We start from the raw sequence: 21,312 nt of genomic DNA, 5'->3' as shown, positions 1-21,312 counted from the left end.
TTAGCTCATCTGCTTGAATTCAAAGAAGACTGATTTGTAATGAAGTTAATTTTAAAGAGAAAAAATATTTTTCTAGCAAGTTGGTCTACCTGAGAAATCAAACCAAGTTCAGAAGGCTCTTTTGTAAGTATAGTCAACCCGCTTTATCTGTGGGTTCCACATCTGCAGATTCATCAAACCACGGCTCAAAAATATTTGGAAAAAATATGTGACGTGGTTGCTGAAGTGCACTAGGTAATCAGGACTATAATGCTTGCATCTATACTAAATATGTACAGATATTTTTCTTGCAAATATTCTGTAAACAATACAGTATAACAATTATTTGCATAGCACTTACATTGTATTAGGCACTATGTCATCTATAAATGATTTAAAGTTTACGGGGGAACGTGCATAGATCATATGCAAATACCACACCACTTTATATAAAGAACTGAGCACCTGCAGATTTTGGTACCCACAGAGGTCCTGGAACCAATAACCAGAGGATACTGAGGGACCACTGTCCAACAGGAGAGGCATGTGAAACTAGAGGTGCTTACAGCAACAGCTTCACTTCGGACAGGCTAGTTACACAGCATCCTCTCTCTGCTGATGGTGGGTGTAATTTCTCTGCTAAGCAAACAATGTCTATTCTTCCCACCTGCCCATGTTTCCCAGCCAACACTAGCTTTGATGCTCTGAGCTATCTCCCATTTTTTAAATTGCATCAAGAGCACATCCTTTAGTAATTGATAATTTTAAGTTTATTATTTGGTCCCTGAAGCAAGTAATAAAAAAGTTTGTTTAGCCCTGACTGCTGTGGCTCAGTGGTGGAGTGCTGGCCTGTGAATCAAGGGGTCACTGGTTTGATTCCCAGTCTAGGGCACATGCCTGGGTTGCAGGCCACATCCTCAGTGGGGGGCACATGAAAGGCAACCATACATTGATGTTTCTCTCCCTTTCTTTCTCTCTCCTTTCCCCTCTCTCCAAAAATAAAATCTTAAAAAAAAGAGTTTGTTTAGCCCCCACCTGGTATGGCTCAGTTGATTAGACCACCATCCCATACCAAAAGGCTGTGAGTTCAATTCCCATTCAGGGCACATGCCTATACTGCAGGTTCACCAGTTGATGTTTCTCTCTCACACCGATGTTTTTTTCCCTCTCTCTCTCCTCCCTTCCCCTGTCTCTAAAATCAATAAGCAAATAAGCATGTCCCTGGGTGAGGATAAAAAGAATTTATGTTTGTAATTGTTTTACAGGAGAGCTAATCCTTAATAACGTCAATCTGACTGATTGATCAAGGAAGGTATATTTACAGCGGACACCAGTATCTTAACGCCTCATAAAATGTTCTGCTTTCCAGATTAGTGTGTTGCCTAATAAAAGGTGACCCTTTAAACTACTTATCAATGGCTTCTATTAATCACACTGAATATATCTATACAGACCAAAGCAATGGCAACATACACAGGCTTTCCATCTCCCACCACATTCCAATCTATTGGCAAAAAATTGAACTTTTCAGATCTATCTTCACAACATATCCCAAGTCTATCTGATTCTCTTATCTTCACTGCTATTGCCCTATCCAGACCACCACCACCTCTTTTTGATCTGCTTGCTTCCAAACTACTCCTCCCATAGTTCTAAAGACCAAAAAGAGTTTTTGGTCTTTAGATTCTCTGTTCTAAAGACCAAAAGAGTTTTTGAAAATACAAATCAGACAAGGTTATTATTATTATTATTATTATTATTATTTTTTGCTTAAAACTCCCAGTGGTTTCCCATTGCCTTTAGAATAAAACCAGAATTTATCTTGCTCCACTAGGCCTTACTCATTTGTCCCCTGCCTACCTCTCTGATCCTGTCCCCTGTCTCTTTCCCTCCCACTAACCTAGGTTCCAGGCTCAGGACAGCCTCTCTGTCCACAAACACACAAGAAGTCTTCCTGCCTTAGGACCTTTGCACAGCAGTACTCTGGAACATGTTGTCTTCAGTTGACAATAATAATAATGTTTGGGCACTGCTCTAAATTCTTTACATCTCTTCATCCTTATGTAGCCAACGTTCTGAGATAGGTATTGTTATCCTAGATGAAGCTAGTCAAGTATCAGAGCTGGGACTTGACTCCAGCACCCACGATGTTAACTATAGCACTATTCAGCCGTCAAGTGCCGCTGCCTCTCACAGACCTGCAGAGGCTGATTCCTCCGGCCGTTCGGTCTCAGCTCAAACAGTGGTTGCTGAGGGAGGCCTTCCACGGACTGTCCTCCTATACCTTCTCCTCTGTGCACCACTTCAACACTCTCCAGCATACCACCCTCTTTCATTTTCTCACAGCATTAATGACTACCTGAAATTCACTTGCTAATCTTTATGTACTCACATATTATTTATACTACCTCATCAGAATTAAGTTCCCTTAGAGCAGGTACCTTGTTTATCCCATTAACTTCTGCGTTTATATACCTTGAACAGTGCTAGGCACACTGAGAATCCGATTAATATTTGCTGAATGAAGAAATAGTCAGCCAAGATAGTTATTTATACCTAACTAGGATTTCAACAGGATTTAAAAAAATTTTAAGACTGCCCTGGCTGGTGTGGCTCAGTAGATTGAGTGCCAGCCTGTGAACCAACAGGTCACTAGTTCAATTCTTGATCAGGGCACATGCCTGGATTACAGGACAGGTCCCCAGTCGGGGGACTGCTAGAGGCAGGCAATGGATGTTTCTTTCACACGCCCCTGTCTTTCTGCCTGCCTCCCCCTCTCTCTAAAAATAAATAAATAAAATCTTTTTAAACGTTTAAGACAAAATTTCTAAAAGCGTATTGTGGCTAGAAACAGGAACCATCTGAAGTTCAGTTCCTGAAGCAGTCTATTAAAAGTGGGTGTTGCACCCCCTCCAACAGGCACTGTGCAGAGGGTGAAGAGTAAGAACTATGTCCTCACAATATTCACATACAGTACTTCTTTATGGGCCTACCATGCACTGGGTTATAGAAAACTTTCCTTAACATATTTATACTTCAGCTTACACTTCTTACTAATGCCCTCCACACATTTTGTCATGTGTTTCTGTAGAAAAGCTACACTATCCATCTTCACTATTTTAGTTACTTTTGTCAGGTGCAGAAGCACCACAATTTTGTGCAATACTCAAAACTCCTGCTGGCACCTGGCCTGAGTAAACACACTTTATTTAACACGTAGGTTCTCAATTGTACTGTGACAGATTCTTCAGGGGTATGCTACAAGTTTAATCCATGTGTACAATGTATTTTTACTTCAGGTAAATATTAATATTGTTATTGTTTATGAAGTTTTGTTTAGGGGAGGATATACTTCTACAGATATGAGTTAAGAAACATGGTACAGTATCAAATAAATGCTAAAGAAACACTGTGCCTATGTGAGAATGTTGCTTGTGAATGTATAAAAGAATGAGATCAGTGAGGTAAACGGTTCTATTAATGACTTGATGTTAACAGCAACCATAAAATAGAGTAACCCATGGATACTTTCAGGCACTAAGAACATTGCTATACCATAACTATGCTGTATACTATAACTATACTGTATTGCTGAGTTGTTGGGGGTCCTTTTGAGTCTTTAAATACCCTCAAACATGCCACCAATTTTTCTACTACTCAAAAGTGTGCCATGAAAACATAGAGGTTAATAATCACTGCAATAGGGAAGAATCTGTAAGCATTCAAAATATTTTTTTCAGGGCCATAAATGATAGCTCAGAATTTATCATATAATAAGGAATAAGGTTTTGTTTCTTAACTTCAGTATTATATATATGTATCTGTCCAGAAAAAGTCCAGTCATTGTTAATATAATGAAAATTATTTGTACAACATCAATTTAAACTGGTGGACAAGGAGGGTGACTGGAATGCACATGCATGAACAATGATGACTTCACTGTACTAGTCAGTGGGGGCGGTAGATGATGTTGAATAAGCGTGTGTACTGTGTAGCCATCACATTCAAAATGACCGAGAGAGTAGAGCAATGAATCTGCATCAAATTTTGTGTTAATTTTGAACATTCCTCTGCAGAAACTATTGGAATTATTTAGAAGGCTGCAGCTATGCATGACTGGTGATTGGCAACTTCATCACGACAATACACCTGATACTGTATCACATCTCACTCAGAGCTTTTTGGTGAAACATCAAATCACTCAAGTGACTCAGCCCTGCTACAGCCCAGATCTGATGCCCTGCAACTTCTGGCTTTTCCCAAAACTAAAATCACCTTTAAAAGGGAAGAGATTTCAGACCATTGATGAGACAGGAAAATATGACAGGGCAGCTGATGGCAATTGGGAGAACTGCGTGAGGTCCCAAGGTGCCTAATTTGAAGAAGACTGAGGGTCATTGTCCTATGTACAATGTTTCTTGTATCTTCTTCAACAAGTGTCTCTATTTTTCATATTACATGGTTGGATACCTTCTGGACTATTTATCTAGATATAGATATAGATATAGATGTAGATATAGATATATAAAATGCATGTAGCAAAACTCATTTAATAGCTTTCTTCCCACTTTGTAAGCTTTTTTTGCAATTAGCCTAATTTGCTTAACATTTCACTACCTCAAAACCACTGGTTTCAGAGTAGTTTTGCATGCATAAGAATACAATAATTTATTGCAGTGAGGAAGGGACAAATTTATTAACAATTTATCAAGAGGGCTTAATTTGGGAAACTTCCCCATAAACCTATAAAAGAAAAAAAGCATTTTGAAATTACACAAGAGACAAAGATAAAGAAAGGTAGCTTGATATTCAGGAATTGTTACCTAATCTGTACGTAACAGTTTTTCTTCATTTTGCTCAAACAGCTATCTATAATCTTGCCAAGAACAGATATTCAAGGCTGCCCTAGCTGGTGTAGCTCAGTGGATTGAGCGCGGGCCTGCGAACCAGAGGATCGAGGTTCGATTCCCAGTCAGGGCACATGCCTGGGCTGCAGGCCAGTTCCCAGCAGGGGACCCATGAGAGGCAACCATACATTGATATTCTCTCCCTTTCTCCTTCCCTTCCCTTCTAAATATAAATAAAATCTTTAAAAAATATTAAAGTCTAAAAATGCTTAATTTAGTCTTGATGCCACTAATTTGGTTAAATCCAAAGGGAAAAGAAAGCTAGGAAGAAAATAAAAAGAATAGCATAAGAAGAATGGAAGGCTTCTCCCTCTATTTCTATGCCACAGCCACAGCTTCCATTCAAAACACCACGAGTGTACATATAATATACCCTTTGGGAGACAGAAAAAAAGATAAGACTCTTGTTCTCAAGAATTTACAATGTGGTTGGGAAGATAAAGTGCTCTACATGAATCAATTGAGAGTGTTAAATTGTGAGGTCCTGATGAAAAAGGAATTTAGAAAAGAAAGAAATTGGTGTGAACAGAATAGGCAAAGAGGCTTCCATAAAATATGTGGATATGTTAGCCTTGAGTATGAGTAGAATTCAATAAGTGAGGGAAGAAATTTTTAAAAAGAGGCAAAGAGGTAAAACCCTGAAAATCTATGAAAAGGTCAAAAGGGGAGAATTTAGCAAGGAAAATAAAAAGTTCAGAATTATGCCATATCTTCTCAAAGGCCACAAATGAAAAAGATTCACAATCAGTTAAAATATATAATTTGTGGTTTTATACAAGCAGAGATCTTAATGTTAACATGTTAGAGAATATGCTCAATAGACTCAATGCTTTTTAAAAATGCTCTTAAGTTGTTTTTTAAATCTCATAATAAAAAATTGGTGAAGTTTATAATAAAACACTGAAAGAGCTCACTACAAGTTACTTTACTCATATGGTAGTCTAGTTACAAAATCTATGGCTTCAACTTAGGAAAAAATATTTAAATATAATGTATATATACTGCCCATCTCTATGTGTGTTCTTACCTCAGGTTCCTTGGGATCTGCATAAAGCTGTTTAAGAAAAAATAAATAGTATTAACTATCTGAAAGATATTAGATTACTTTGCATAAAATACATGTTCTATGTGAAGAATTCAATTAGTGTTGTATTAATTGAGTACTGAGATAGATATCTTAAGATATATAGTTCAAGCTAGAGATGGAATAAGCTCATTTTATAAACATAGTCTTCAGAGTATTCTGTAAACACTAACTGTAAGGACATTGATAACCAGGTATTTATGATTACTGAGCTACAAATAAATTCTAAATAATTTCTTTCTTTTCTTAATTACATACACCATGTTATACCCAGAAGTATCTAGAACTTCAAAAGAGTCTACAAAACTTCTATCTGTAAAGTAACTACAAAAAAATGGAATCCTGAGAGCCAACAGATGAAGCAGAGAGCATATTCTATACATTTCCCCATGCATTATAATATATCAAAGAAATATATAGTTTGTGATCTTTTATTAAAACTTCTGACAGGTTCTATTTTTAAAAACTCCAAAATATCATAGGACAGATAGAGAAATTCAAGAGGGTGGAAGAAGAGAATTGTTTTAATATTTCATTTGCCAAAAGACAATAAAGCAGAGATAGAGGCTGGGCCTTTAAATGTGCACTTACGGTAAGTACTGCCACGTGTAGCTTAAAGAGAAAAAAAATTATTGTTATATTTTATATACTTGTTATTGTACAAGTATACTATTGTTATTTTCATTAAAGGCTAATTAAAATCTGTTTTCAGAGAGGTTTCAAAGATTTCAGTAGAAAAAAATATACAGAAGACCAGAAAAATGGTTACTAATTTTTCATTCAAGTGAGTGCCTATTACATACCCAGGGTTCTGTTGGGAAGAGGAGAGATTTAAAAAAAAAAGGAAATAACTATCCTTATTCTCTATAAGTTATATCATAGTTTGGGAGGTAAAAGATATAAAAATAATTTATTATTACTTAAAATTAAACATGACACAAATATTTCTAAAAGTGTGCCTTTTGAAACTAATCTAATAAAGTATAAAATTTTAAGTCTGATATAAATCTATAAAACCCTTGCTCTCCCTACATATACACATTACTATAAATGGATTCTCTCTGCTTGAATATATAGATATATAGATAGACATATAATAAAGCCTATGATAAATTTTTTAAAAACTAGAATACAAATGAGAAAATTTTAGGACCACAGTTTCATAATCAATTATTCCTCTATTTCAACCAAAGGACTAAAACGTTAGTGACACTGTGTGGCTATTTTGGTTACTGCACACACTGGTGTTAAGACTACGCAGTACAACTCTTATTTTATATTAACTATTTAATTAAAAGTTTATTCATTCAAAAATAAACATGGCTCCTGAGCAGGAACACACAGAGCAGCAAGGAAGAAAATGTTAAACAAACAAATCACACAGATAGGTGTCAGTTGTGTTAACTGATATAAAGAAACAGCAGCACAGGGTGTTTGAGTACATGAAACAGAGGAACAATCTGGGGTGGGAGGGGTGAGGAAAGAGCTGTCAGGGAAGGCTCCCTGAGGAGGTAAATATTTAGGCTGAGACTCGAAGGATAAATTGGAGTTGGCTAGGTAAAGAGTATAGAGTAGAGAAGAGAATTTTCCAGGCAAAAGGGAACAATTTGTGGAAAGGTAGTAGGCACTTGGCATGTTCCAGATTCTGTGTGGCTTGAACACAGTGAGCAATGGTGAGAGTGACACTTTCAAAAAGCAGCTGGAGAGTCGATTGCACTGGCGTTGTAGATCATGTGACAGATCCTGAACTTTGTTTTAAAAGCCATGGGAGACTTTTAGGGAAAAGAACGATATGATCAGATTCAGATTTCTGTCAGGCACAGCACAGGCAAGGGAGGAAAAAAGGAGAATAGAAGAGAGGGATGGAGGGAGAGAGAGAAGAAGAGGGGAGAGAGGGAGGAGCAAAGAGAACATTTACATAGTGCTTATTATATGTCAAAAATTCTTCCAAACATTTTAGATCAGTGTTTCTCAAAGTATGGTCCCCAGGCCACCAGTTTCAGCATCACCTGAAATGTGTCTGAAATGCAAATTCTCAAATCAAAAATGTTGGGGTAGAGCTTATCAATATGTTTTAAAAGTCCTCCAGGTGATTCTGATGCAAGCTAACACTTGAAAACCACTGCTTTAGATTAATTCATTTAATTCTTAACCTAAAAGCTAAATTCTATTATATCCCCATTTTATATGTAAAGAAACTAGGGTACAAAGAGGTAGGTTACTTGTCCAAGGTCACACAGGTATTAAGAGTGTGGACAGAAAAAGGGGTTCCACAGAAATTAACCCTGCAGTATGATCTGATCATAGATTCCTAGCTGGGCAGGTCAAGGTGGGGAGTCATACTCTCGACATAGAACTTCTTTAGGAAAAGGTTTATCTTTGCCTTCAGCAAGCCCTGTCCATTGTTTTTGTGTATCTAGGGTTAACACACCTTTGAAATAACCACCCTCAGGAAAGCACATAATCTTACTAACTATCCTGTAATCCAATCCCTACTTTGCTTTCTTCCACCTTCCTGTAACTTTCCTTAGTTCCTTCCTTAATCTCAAATGCATAAAAGAAACTGCTAAACAAAAATAAAAACAAATTAAGCAAAAACTAAAACAGGAACAGAACCACGGAAACAAAGATCTCATGGAGGGTTATCAATATGAAAGTGGGAGGGGGAGGGAGGGGGAAAAGGTACAGAGAATAAGTAGCATAGATAGTAGGTAGAAAATAGACAGGGGGAGGGTAAGAATAGTATGGGAAATGTAGAAGCCATAGAACTTATAAGTATGACACATGGACATGATCTAAAGGGGAGGAATGTGGGTGGGAGGGGGTGTGCAGGGTGGAGAGGAGTCAAGGGGGGGAAATAGGACAACTGCAATAGCATAATCAATAAAATATATTTTTTAAAAACTGCAAAACTGTTATTCTTATGAGTATCAAATAAACTCTTATAAAATTTTTCTACAGATTTGGGTGTTTTTATATCCACAAGTTGCAAAACTGGGATTCACTTAAGACTGTTTTATTTCAAAACTCAAGGTCTTAACTAGATTGTCTGCCCCTCAATGATGGACACTCAGAAGTGTTGCTACATAAATGGATGAAGAAGAATGAATGGCACTATTCAGCATGCCGTGATGACCTTCTCTCCCTCTCAAACTATCCAAATTCTAAGGGCCTTCAATGCTTGAAAGTCATTTTCTCCCAAAGATCTCCCTCTTGCCCCTCACTGGATAGAACCCTTCCTTTTCCACACTTCCACTGCACACGTTCCTTTGGCATGCATCACTTTTAATGAGTGTTATAGTTACTTATACTTATGATAGAGGTGATAGTTAAAATACAAAACAAAAAAAAATTGGTATTTAGCAGCCTGATATGGCACAGGTATTGACTAATCAAAAAGATGCAAATTTAGCCCCCAGGCTGGGTTTCTGGAAGCTCACATGGGCCAGATTGTTAACACTTTAGTTGCTAGATTGTAAAGCTTACAGGGGAGAACCCAAAAGAGGTGCTGGTGGAGTGAGGGGGAAGCCTTTATGGGAGTCATTCATGGTCTCAGAGAAGCAGTTATTCACCACCTGATACAGAGATTCTAACAACAGATACAGCAGAGCCAGTGTGAAACAACTGATCACCAGCCATGCATATGAATACCATTTACCTTCTGCCATGGTCTATAAGCTTTTTAAGTACACAATCACGTGTCTGTTTTATTTTGGTATCCCACAGCTCCCCCAGGTCAGTGTTGAATAAATCACAAATAATAACTGTTCACCGAAAAAGGAAATGTATGTATGCAACTAAATGATCCAACGTAAGACTTAACTCACTTCAAGGTTTCTTAAAGAAATAGAAATTGAGAAGGAGTAAAAAGAAGATAGATAGAAATGAGGTAGGGGAAGCAGTGATAGAAAATTTGTGTGTGTGTGTGTGTGTATGTGTGTGTGTGTGTATCTTTTCTCTTCAACTAAGACTAGAGCTTCTATTTTTATACCCTTTGTAGCTGTCTTGGGCAGCAAGAAAGATTTGATGCACTTAAAATTCCAGCTGCATTTCTAAAAACTTTGAGCTACAATACTAGGTATTTTGAGGAAACAAGTTATATACATGCACCAAATAAAATTAATAAAATAACACAAAAATGAATTATTTGAGTTCATTTTTGCCTTTTATATCTGTCAATTAAATCGCCACTATTTTGAACATGTTCACTGTGCTAAATGCCAGATTCTTGTCTCCTGTCTCCCACATCCTGTGGATCTCTTCCAGTGACTTCAGAGGAAACTCTGTGGTCAAAAGATGTAAGTACAGCAAAGTGAAAACTGAGAGTTTCATTTCTAATTGATGTAAATGAGACATCAGTGGGACAATAAAGACATAAAATTAAAAGACCCTGGTTTATGAATGCAAATGCCAGCACTGATATACCATTAAAACAAAACAACAAAATACAGGCTTAACTTTTTTTTAAGAGATAAAAGATGAGTCTCTGATCCTAGTGTAAATGTTAAAGCATTCTTACGTATCTCTTTTCCAAAGCATCAAAACAACCTTGAATCCTGTCAAGAAATAAATGTCTGGTGTCAGTTTGGCAAAGGCAGAAAAATTTCAAGTACAGAATTGATTTACATATTTTGCTTTGAAGTATATTAAATTGATAATCATTTACCATTCCCATTTAATCAATTATTTAAAACTCTCAGTATCTTTTGCCCTGGCCAGGTGGTTCAGTTGGGTGGAGTGTCATCCTGTACATCAAAGGGCTGAGGTTTGATCCCAGGACAGGGCATATGCCTAGGTTGTGGGTTCAATCCCTGGTTGGGGTGCATATGGGAGGCAACCAATTGATGTTTCTCTCTCACATCAATGTTTCCTTCTCTCCCTCACTTTCCCCCCACCACCCTCTAAAAATCAGTGAATATATCCTCAAGTATTGATTTTTTAAAAACCTCCCAGTATCTTTTAATATGTTGATAGAACTTTATAAATAATAGGTAAGGAATTTTGAGGCAGAGATTCACATCTTATTTTTCTTGTTGGTGTCCATAATGTTTAGGACACTGACATGCCTATGATGAGTAATTAAATATTGATTGTTATTTTTCTTTTTTTAATACAAGTCCATTTATTTTAAAAACAATACTACCTCGGTATCTTAATACTGAATAATTGTTACAAATTTGTAGAAAATTGTAAAACAAGACAGAAAGAAATCTTATTAAAGAAATTATGTTACTAAATGAAGTCTTATGAGTTATTTTAGACATGGTAAAAATAATGCTGAACTTTTATAAAATTTCAATTACTCACCATTTGATAATATGCAGTGACCCAGGGCATTTTTTATCTTCTCGGAGGATTTTTAAACTGAGGTCTAGAAAAATACAAACACAGTCTATTTTCATCCACTAAATGACTGCTATACTAACTGTCCACCCTAAATAAAGGTTATTTCCTTTAACTATTTTATTTATATAACTTAGTTTTATAGCTTATGAAAACATTTGGAATCTCTAAATCAAAACAATAAACCCAATGTTGATAATTAGGTTAGTTCTGATTTTGACTATAGTTTAGTAGTCTACTCTTACACAGGGTATTGAAGGGGAACAGAATATGACATCTCAAAATGTGCCACTTTGGCCTGTGGATTATTTGGAGCTGATGGCAATCAAGACCCAGCTGACTCAAGGTAAATTTTTCCCTTTCCCTTGCTGACTAAAGGAATTTAGAACCCTGACTAGAGTGGCTCAATAGGTTGGGCGGCATTCCACAAACCAAAAGGCAAACCAAAAGGTTGCTGGTTCAATTCCCTATCAGGGCACAAGCCTGGTTGGGGACTTACAAGAGGTAACTGATTGATATTTCTCTCCCACTCTTTTTCCCTCCTGCCTCTTGCCTAGGGTTATAACCGGCACACATTAAGTGCTTAAATACGTTAAAGAAAAAAACCGCAGGCCCAAAATGAAGTCAATTTTGCTAAAAGCCCATAATTTCAAACCCAGATTTAATACCATATCAAATTGCAGTTTCAAACTCCCCCGAAAATGTAATCTCAGAATTTTATTTATTCATTTTTAGAGGGGAGGGGAGGGAGGGAGGAAGAGAGGAAGAGAAACATGATGTGAGAGAGAAACATCGATCAGTTGTCTCTGTACACATCCTGACCAGGGACTGAACCTGCAACCCAGGCATGTGCCCTGACTGGGAATTGAACTGCGATTGTGTGGTTTGCAGGCCTGAGCTCAATCTACTGAGCTACACCAGCCAGGGCTTTAGATTAGATATTTTAGATATTTAGATATATTATTGGTCTTACACAGAATTCTGTTCTCCTTAGACTGTAATTTGGTATTTAGCCAGGAAGTAATGGTTCCTATAAGTAAAGCCACTAAATGCAGTGAAATTTAAATGGAAAACAAATGAACAAATTGTTCTTGAAGAACAGGACCATGCCTTGGAACTGGCGTTCTCTGAGAAATTAAAGGTTTACTCCTGCCAAAAACAGAAAAGGGCTACAACAGCCAAAGTAACCATTTAAACTTTACCATCCAAATGGCGTTCTCCATAAGAGCTCTCTGGAAACAGACCCCTTAAATATGTTATACATGAGACAGAAGTGGCAAAAAGTTTCTTCACCATTATCAATGACTCATGCTCATTAGTAATTTGGGATGGGAAAATTGTTTCCTGGAAAAAAAAAACAAAGATGAAGAAGATTAGTATTCTTTAATATAGTCAGCCCATCATACTATTACCACAGATATGATGGAAAGATTTTTCAAGACTTCAAATCTGACGCCTTTAAAGGTAATCAAAAGGAAATGGCTTTAAATACTGCATTAAATTAGATCTCCACAGGCAAGGCAGAGAAAGGCAGAGACAGTTTACCCAAGTAATTCGAAACTATTTGATAACAGATTTATTTCACAATGATCCACAGATTTGAAGCAAAACAGGGGTTTAAGTATAATGATATAATCTCCTTCTGTCACACAATCCTCAGAACCCACTGTCACCAGTCTTTTGCCCCACTCATTCCATACTGTTCCCTCCACAGTCACCAAGCACGTCCTGTCATCAGCCGCCTCTCGATCCCCACGCTAGGTAACTTCTCCATAGCGCTTGACGCTTGCCTGCACTCTCCCTCTTCCCTCTCAGCTACCCTAACACTATTTTCTTTTGATTTTTCACCCATTCCTCTGTACATATCTCAATCTCTTTTATTTTTTTCCAGTTTTTCTGTCTTTTTAATGTTGGTCCCATTCCAGGATTCCGTCTTCAGTTCTTCACACTTTTCACAAACTCTGTCTTTTTGGGTAACCTCACCTAGTCTCACCCCTTCAGCCATGGCTGAAGCCATTAGAAATAAGTCTAATACTCATTTCTGTTCTGAGCCCCACTTCTGTATTTCTATTTTCTGAATTTCTGCTCCTAGACCACTTCATAGGCCCCCTCAAACTCAGTTTGTCTCTGTCATCCCTGACTGAAACCCGATCTCAAGATCCATTCTCAAATGAATCAATCACCATCACTCCAGTCATCCAGAACAGTAGTAGAATCATCTTTGGCTTCTCTTTCTCCTTCCTACCCCATATCCAATCACTAAATTCTATTAATTTTCTCTAAAAGAGTTCTCAAATCTGTTTTCTCCTTTCCCTTCTCACTGCAACTGTCTTGGCTTAGGACACAGTCACCTTTCCCCTTTATCACTGAAGTAGCCCATAATCTTCCTGCCAACATTTCCTTTTTTGAGAAAGAGAAAGAGAGAAGAGAGGGGAAGAAGGAGAAAAACATCAATGCACAAGAGATACATCGATTGGTTGCCACACACCCGAGCTGGGGACCCGACCTGCAACCCAGGCATGTGGTCTGACCAGGAATCGAACCTGCGACCTTTCAGTTCGAAGGCCATCACTCAGTCCACTGAGCCAAACCAGCCAGAGCAACAGTTCCTTTTATTCAATCTGTCCTTCATATTGCCTTCATGACACTCCTGGTGTTAATACAGAATAGAGTGGCATTTGAGAACTATGTATCTAAATCATATCCTTGCCTAACTCTCCCGCCTCATTTTCCACTGCCTCCAGTGTGGTTCAGTTGGTTGGAGCATTGGTTTCATTAACTGAAAAGCTGTGGGTTCAATTCCTGGTCAGGGCACATGCCGAGGTTGTGGATTCATCCCTGGCCCTGTGTATATGGGAGGCAAATGATCAGTGTTTCTCCCACATTGATGTTTCTTTCCTTTTCTCTGTCTCTCCCTAGCCCCACTCTGAAATTTTTTTTAAAAGGCATATAATGAAATATTTACTCTTGCATGTATGATAAAAACTTTGGGAAGAAATTAGTATGGATCTTAAAAGTCAGGCTAAGGAATTTATGCTTTATTCTTCAATCAATGGAAAGTCAGCAAGTTTTATCAGGTAAGTAAAGTCATTGTTTTAGGAATATTAAACTATAGCAGAAGTAAGAAATACTGAAGCTGAAGGAGAATTTGATGCATATGTGGTGTAAGTATGTATGTATATGTATAACATTTTATTAAAAATTTCTCTTTGATCTTTGTACCCATGGATCCTGAAAAAATTAAGGTTCTTTTGGGTAATTGGGTAATAGCTAGCATGGCTATTTACCATGACATAGTAATTCATTTAAAACATGTCAAAACTTAGAGGCAATACTTGAGTAATAATCATTTGTAAAATAATTTGTAAAATTATACCTGAAAGTATAAAGATGTTCTCTTTAAATATAGACTCTAAAAGCCTATTTATAGTAATTAAGATCAATGGTAAGAAAAAGCCTCCAGAGTTCTGTTACTTCTCTATACTCCAGGGAATTTTTTCTCAGCTCAGCTGGTCTAGTACTTTAAGGGCTATCATCATTTTTATAAATGTCTAATACATGAAAACACTATGGGTTGATAATAAAACAACACTATTATAAATTATTTTAGTAAGATAGTATGTTAGTGACATAAGAGATGTTTGACAGCTTTGCTGTCAAGTTACACTACCTAAGGCAAGTTACTTTATTTCTCTGAGCTTCGGTTTCTTCCTTACAGAAAGGCTTAATTGAAATAATAATATAAAGCCCTTGGCACAGTGCCCAGCACATGGTAAATGATGAATAAATGTTAGCTTCTATAGTTATCGTTACTGGAAGTATTGAATAGCAAAATCACAGTCACTTATACTGGTAGAAGTATCTTATGCAGTCCGAACTACAAAGATCTGTTTATATCAAAAAATAACTGCCAAGCTGAGAGCAATTCATACACCTAGCTCAGCATTTTCCCCCAGGAAGGAAGCACACTTAGAAAACTAAATGGGATCAGGAGCCTGTTTGGTGAGTATATTGAATTTGAGCCAGAAAGATGACTGCTTTCTCTCTGCCCTAATTCTCCTTCACCTTCAATATTTCCCATTTCTGCTATAGCTTAATATTCTTGAAACAATTATTTTACTCACTCTTCTGATCAAACCCGCTGAGTTTCTACTGACTGCAGAATAAAGCATAAATTCCTTAGCCTCGCTATTAAGATCCATATTATTTTGTCCCCAAAGTTCCTATTCAATTTTATTTCCCATTTCTGTTCAACATGATGACACTCCACTCCAGTAAGGAGAGTTCTTTGTTATTCTCTCAGTCATGCCCTCCTCATTTTTCACTCTGAGCAAAGGCATTTGCTGGGTTTTCCTCATGGAATTCTCTTTTCTCTTCTCTACCCAAATAATTTTCATTATTCAAGAACTTCCTTAAGTCTCATGTCCTTTATGAAGAATATACAAACTATTCCAGTCTATATAAATAAAATCTATAAATTTTTATAATTTGTATTGCTTTAGTCTTTTTTACATAAATGTAATGCATGTACTACTTTGTACATTGACTTCTGCAAATCTTCATTTAACCAGATGATAAACTTCTGGAAGATAAAAATTCTTTTTTTATTCTTTCAGAGGATAGCACAGTATCACACATCTATTATGTAATATTAAGTTCTCAGTGAATACATAAACAGTTCATCCATGACTGTCATGGGACAAGATCAACTTGCCCAGATGAGCCCAGCAAGGCTGCCTAGACCTGGTGTGCTTCCACAGGGCCCCGGCATCCAAGTTTTTCTCCTTGTTCTTTTCTTCAGTTCTTATAACTATATCATGTTGTGCATCAGAAATTTCCTAATTGTTTTAGGAAGTGAATGTCTAACAAAGAACCATTCTCTTTAAAAATCTTTTTTTGTTTCTGATTTCTTTTACCCTAGAAAAATCTAAATATATAAATATTGCCCTGGCTGGTGTAGCTCAGTGGATTGAGCATGGGCCTGCGAACCACACAATCGCAGTTCGATTCCCAGTCAGGGCACATGCCTGGGTTGCAGGCCAGTTCCCGGGTCCCGGTTCCCGGCAGGGGATGAATGAGAGGCAACCATACATTGATATTTCTCTCTCTCTCTCTTTCCCTTCCCCTCTAAGATAAATAAATAAAATCTTTAAAAAAATAAAAAATTAAATTAAAAAATAAATATGAAACAAGTACTCATAAGTTATTTTGCAGGAATCTATTCTAATTTTCTGAACATCCTTGGTCCATTAGGCAGTTGAAATGTAGACATACTCTGCCAGAAATTTTGTGCTAATTAACTAAAAAAATTGCTGTTTTAAAAAAATGTCAAAGATTAAAGTCATGATTCTGAACTAACTCACTAATAGTCATCAATTTTCTTTTAATTCTTAATAAAAATACCTTAGATGCTTTGTGAATTCTGATGGAGTGAGAGAGCTGAGCAGTGGCCATTATAGCAGTGTATCAGGATTCTTTTAAGAAGTCTAACCTGCAAAACATAAAAATCAATTAGAGACCTTGCCACCATATTCTTTGGAAAAATTAGTTTAGTAAACATTTTTAAAATATTTTATTTATTTTTAGAGAAAGGGAGGAGGGGAAACATCAATGTGTGATTGCCTCTTACGCACCCCCAGCTGGAGACCTGACCTACAACCCAGAAATGTGCCCTGACCAGGAATTGAACCCATGACCCTTTGGTTCATAGGGTGGTACTTAATCCACTGAGACATAGCAGCCAGGGCTAGTTTAGTAAACATTTTGACCTACACTACCAATTTTCTATAAAGTCTCTGGATTAGTTTTTCCAACCACCCAGTGAAAATGAAGTTGACTTACTCGTTACCAAATACATTTGAGGGAGAAAAATATCGTAAATCACCTAATGAGTCAACAATATATTTTATTCCTTCTTGTTATTCTCTCAGAGTATAACATTATTTTCTATGTAGCAGCACCACAAAAAAAATTTCTTGAGTTAACTTCATGTGTAATTGATTTTCAGAGTCAATTCAAAAATTAATGTTTACACTTCACACACATTAGGATAGCTATTGAAATAAATGGAAAATGACAAATGTTGGTGAGGATGTAGAGAAATTAAAACTACTAGTGGAAATAAAAAATGGCGTAGCTGCTGTGGAAACAGTATGGCAATTTCTCAAAAAGTTAAGCAATCACTATGTTATCCAGCAATTCCACTTCTAGGTATATACCCAAAAAGATTGAAAGCAAGGATTCAAACAGTTACTTGTACACCAAAGTTCATAGCTGTATTATTTACAGCAGCCAAAAGGTGGAAACAACCTGTATGTCCATCAGCAGTTGCATGGATTTTAAAAATGTGGTATATGCAATAGAAAGCTATTCAGCTTTAAAAGAGAATGAAATTCTGATACATGCTATAACATGGATAAAATTATACAAGTAAAATAAACCAGACAAAAAGGGGAAAATATTGCAAGATTCCACTTACACAAGGAATGTAGTCAAATTTGTAAAAACAGTAGAATAGAGTTTACCAAAGGGTGAAAGGTAGGAGGAATGGGAAGTTTAATGGGTACAACGAGTTTCTGTTCAGGATGATGAAAAATTTCTAGAAATGGATAGTGAGGATGGTTGTCTAACTCTGTGAATGAGCTTAATGATGTTGAATTGTACACTTGAGAGTGGCTAAGGTGGTGAATTTTATGTCATATACATTTCACACACACACAAAAAAAACATGGTTTAAAATACATCTAGTTTTCTGCCCTGGCTGGTGTGGCTCAGTGGATTGAGTGCTGGACTGCAAACCAAAGAGTTCCCAGTTTGATTCCCAGTCAGGGCACGGGCCTTGGTTTTTGGGCCAGGTCCCCAGTGGGTGGCGCATGAGATGCAACATACATGTTTCTCTCCCCTTTTTTCTTTCTCCCTACCTTCCCCTATCTAAAAATATATTTTTTAATCTTAAAAATAATACAATTAAGTACATCTAGTTTTCCATTTCATTGCTTTACTAACATAAGGAAGTAAGGAATGGAGGGAGGGAGGAAGGAAGGGAAAGAAATTTCCCTTTATCTTTTCAAATGCTTTAATTTAAATTGTGGCTTTTTTCAAGGTCTTATACAGTTTTGACCAAAATATTTGTAAAATAACCCACTTAAAGAAATTCTATTCTGGCCCTGGCGGGTGTAGCTCACTCGGTGGATTGAGTGCAGACCTGCTAACCAAAGCATCGCCAGTTTGATTGCCAGTCAGGGCACATCCCTGCGTTGTAGGCCATATCCTCAGTATGGGGTGTGCTAGAGAAAGAGAGAATTTCACTCCCTCTCTTTCTCCCTCCCTTCCCCATCTCTCTAAGACAAATAAATAAAATTTAAAAAAAGAAATTATATTCTGGATAATCCAGGATAGCCTGTGACCTATTTTTTGTGTGTAGATTAATGCAAGATTCTGAAAGATTTTGCGGAAAAAAGAGGGCAGAATTATTTGAGGCCACAAGGTGGTGACAGAGGTAATAAACAGGTAATATTTAATTTCTCTCAAATTACTTCAGAGCAGCACTAGGGGACACTGTTTTACAATATTTTATATCAGACTGAAAACCACCTAACACTCCTTTTCTCCTTAAAGATTCCAATGTATCTTGTGTTGACTCCACAGTACAACCTTCATTTCTGAGTATAACCTTCAAATCTGACTTAACATATCAAGTGATTTCAAGACATAAAATGGGGAAAATAATTCGAGTTTAAGCTCTAGTTCTGGCCCATCAAAACATGGTAGTTACTAGTTTTAGGATAATAAATAACAGGAATAATGATTTTTAAGTAGCTTTTTATATTGGTGTTCATAAAACATTTCTCTATGATCATAAATAAGACATTCTGATGGCATTTCTAGAGAATGAAATGCTGAGAATAGCACCAATTAGAACATAATGCATTACTACATCCATATTTTTGAATATATGAATGACCTGGATTAAATTAATACTATCACTTAAAATTCTGAGACATCCAGGGTATTTGCTTTTGTTGTTGTTATTCTATTACAGTTGTCCAAATTTTTCCCCCTTTGCTCTCCTCTGTCCAGCCACCCCCTGCTCCCACAGTCAATCCCCCTACTGTTGTCCATGTCTATGGGTTATTCATACACGTCCTCTGAGTAGTCCTTTCCCCTTCTTTCCACCATTAACCCCTACCCACCCCCTCAGCTTGTTCCTTGTTTCTATGTCTCTGATTCTATTTTGTTCATTAAAGGGCATTTGCTTTTGAGATTTTAAAGCTAGTCACTATTAACATTTGGTAAATACCTGAGGAATTAACATTTATAAAATAAGTAAATTTAAATTTTACACACATATATGTGTGTACATAGAGAAAATAACCAGGAGTATAATTCAGTAGAAAGGGGCTTTGGAGTTCAAATTCTATTACCTAGAATTTGCTCAACTACCTAGTAGCTCCGTGACTTGGTCAAATTACATAACCTCACTGGGCCTCAGTTTCGTTTTTGCAAAATGAAGACAATAAATCTGACTTTTCAGGGCCCTTATACTGTTTATACAGGCAAGTGTTTTATCTTGAGAGGTAACATAACATAGAGGTTAAGCACGTGGATTCTTTTGGAGCCAAATTACCTAGGATCAAATGTCAGTCTAAAATTCCCTTGCATCTTGGGCAAGTTGTGTGTCTTTGCTTCCTCATCTGTAAAATAAGGATAGTAATAGTACCTACTTTACACGGTTGTTGTGAGGTCTACATGAGTCATTATTTGCAAGATACTTGGAATACTGTCTGATATACATCTCATTATATGTCATAAAGCATTTTAATTTTTTTAAATGTCATACTTATTTTCTCTTTTTTTGAGTTTTTATTAATTTTTTTAGGGAGAGGGGAAGGGAAGGAGAGAGGGAAAGAATCCTCAAGGTGTGGTTGCTCACCATGTTCCCCCAAATAGGGACCCAGCTCGCAACCCAGGTACGTGCCCTGACTGAGAATCAAACCAGTGACCCTTTGGTTCATAGGCCCACACTCAATCCACTGAGCTATACCAGCCAGGGCAAGCATTTTAATTTTTTAAACCTTATAATTTGTTAGTACTGTTAGTACTCTAACTCCTTGCATTTTTTTTCCAGCCTCCCAGTTGTTCTTTTTCATTGTCCTCTTCAGACTTTTTTCCCTGACCATTTTTAGCTTTTGGAGTACTTCAGGGTTTTGTCCTAGGAGCTCTTTTCTTTCTTTTTTCTTTTTAACTTCTAAATACACTTCCTGGCTGTATAAATACACTCTCATTGTCTCAATTACTATTTCTCTTCTAATGATTCATGTGTGTGTGTGTGTGTGTGTGTGTGTGTGTGTACATCCCCTGCCCAGGTCTCTCTGAGGAGTTGCAGATGGAGACCTGTCTATGAGACAGTTCCACGTTTGATGTTCCCAACACATTCAAATGTGAATTCTCTTCCCCCAAACCTATTTGTTTCCTAGCTTAGTGAATGACACCATCATATACCTAATTGCTCAGGCCTAAAAACTATGATTCAATCCTGTCCCCCTCCACCACCACTATTCCTATATCTAGTCATCTTAATATTTCTCAAATGTCCACTCCTTACTTTATCCATGTTGTCATCTCTGCTTTGGATCAAATCAATCTAATCTTTTGCTTGGATTGCTATAACCACCAGTCTGCTTGTTATCGGTCTCACCCTTCTCCAGTAAGTTCTTTGAATTGCAGCCAGAGTTTTCTTTTTAAATTACAAACTTGATTATATAACTTCCTAGACTGAAATTCTTCAGTGGCTCCCCACTGCCCTCAGGATAAAATCCAAATTCCTTTCACAGCTCCAAGATTTGGCTCATGCCTCCTTAGCCATGCCTCTAACCACTTTCCCTTACTCTTTTATGCATCAGCTATTCTTACCTACTTTAATTACCCTAAAGGACTACATTCTCTCCAGCTTTCAAGCTTTTGTAATATTCATTCTGTCTGAAATATCCTTCTCCATTT

At 37.0% G+C, this 21,312-nt stretch overlaps 1 protein-coding gene across 2 annotated transcripts in view; it reads right to left on the bottom strand.

Moving 5' to 3' along the window:
• HORMAD2 (HORMA domain containing 2) overlaps window positions 1-21,312 on the bottom strand; it is an 86,990-nt gene that overhangs the window by 60,201 nt on the left and 5,477 nt on the right. For both annotated transcript variants that reach the window (XM_037052491.1, XM_037052490.1), the window contains exons 2-7: window positions 16,717-16,804; window positions 12,516-12,657; window positions 11,278-11,341; window positions 10,490-10,526; window positions 6,562-6,582; window positions 5,914-5,940 (exon numbers count right to left, since the gene is read on the bottom strand). In XM_037052491.1, coding sequence (XP_036908386.1) covers window positions 5,914-5,940; window positions 6,562-6,582; window positions 10,490-10,526; window positions 11,278-11,341; window positions 12,516-12,657; window positions 16,717-16,767 — 342 coding nt within the window. In that variant the 5' untranslated portion in view covers window positions 16,768-16,804. The remainder of the gene's footprint in view (window positions 1-5,913; window positions 5,941-6,561; window positions 6,583-10,489; window positions 10,527-11,277; window positions 11,342-12,515; window positions 12,658-16,716; window positions 16,805-21,312) is intronic.

Source organism: Sturnira hondurensis, unplaced genomic scaffold (assembly GCF_014824575.4).
Source record: "Sturnira hondurensis isolate 20B ecotype Veracruz unplaced genomic scaffold, ASM1482457v3 Scaffold0007406, whole genome shotgun sequence".
In the NCBI taxonomy this organism is placed as follows: domain Eukaryota; kingdom Metazoa; phylum Chordata; class Mammalia; order Chiroptera; family Phyllostomidae; genus Sturnira; species Sturnira hondurensis.
The sequence above is the reverse complement of the archived record's forward strand: the minus strand, read 5'-3'. Positions and strand labels throughout refer to the sequence as shown.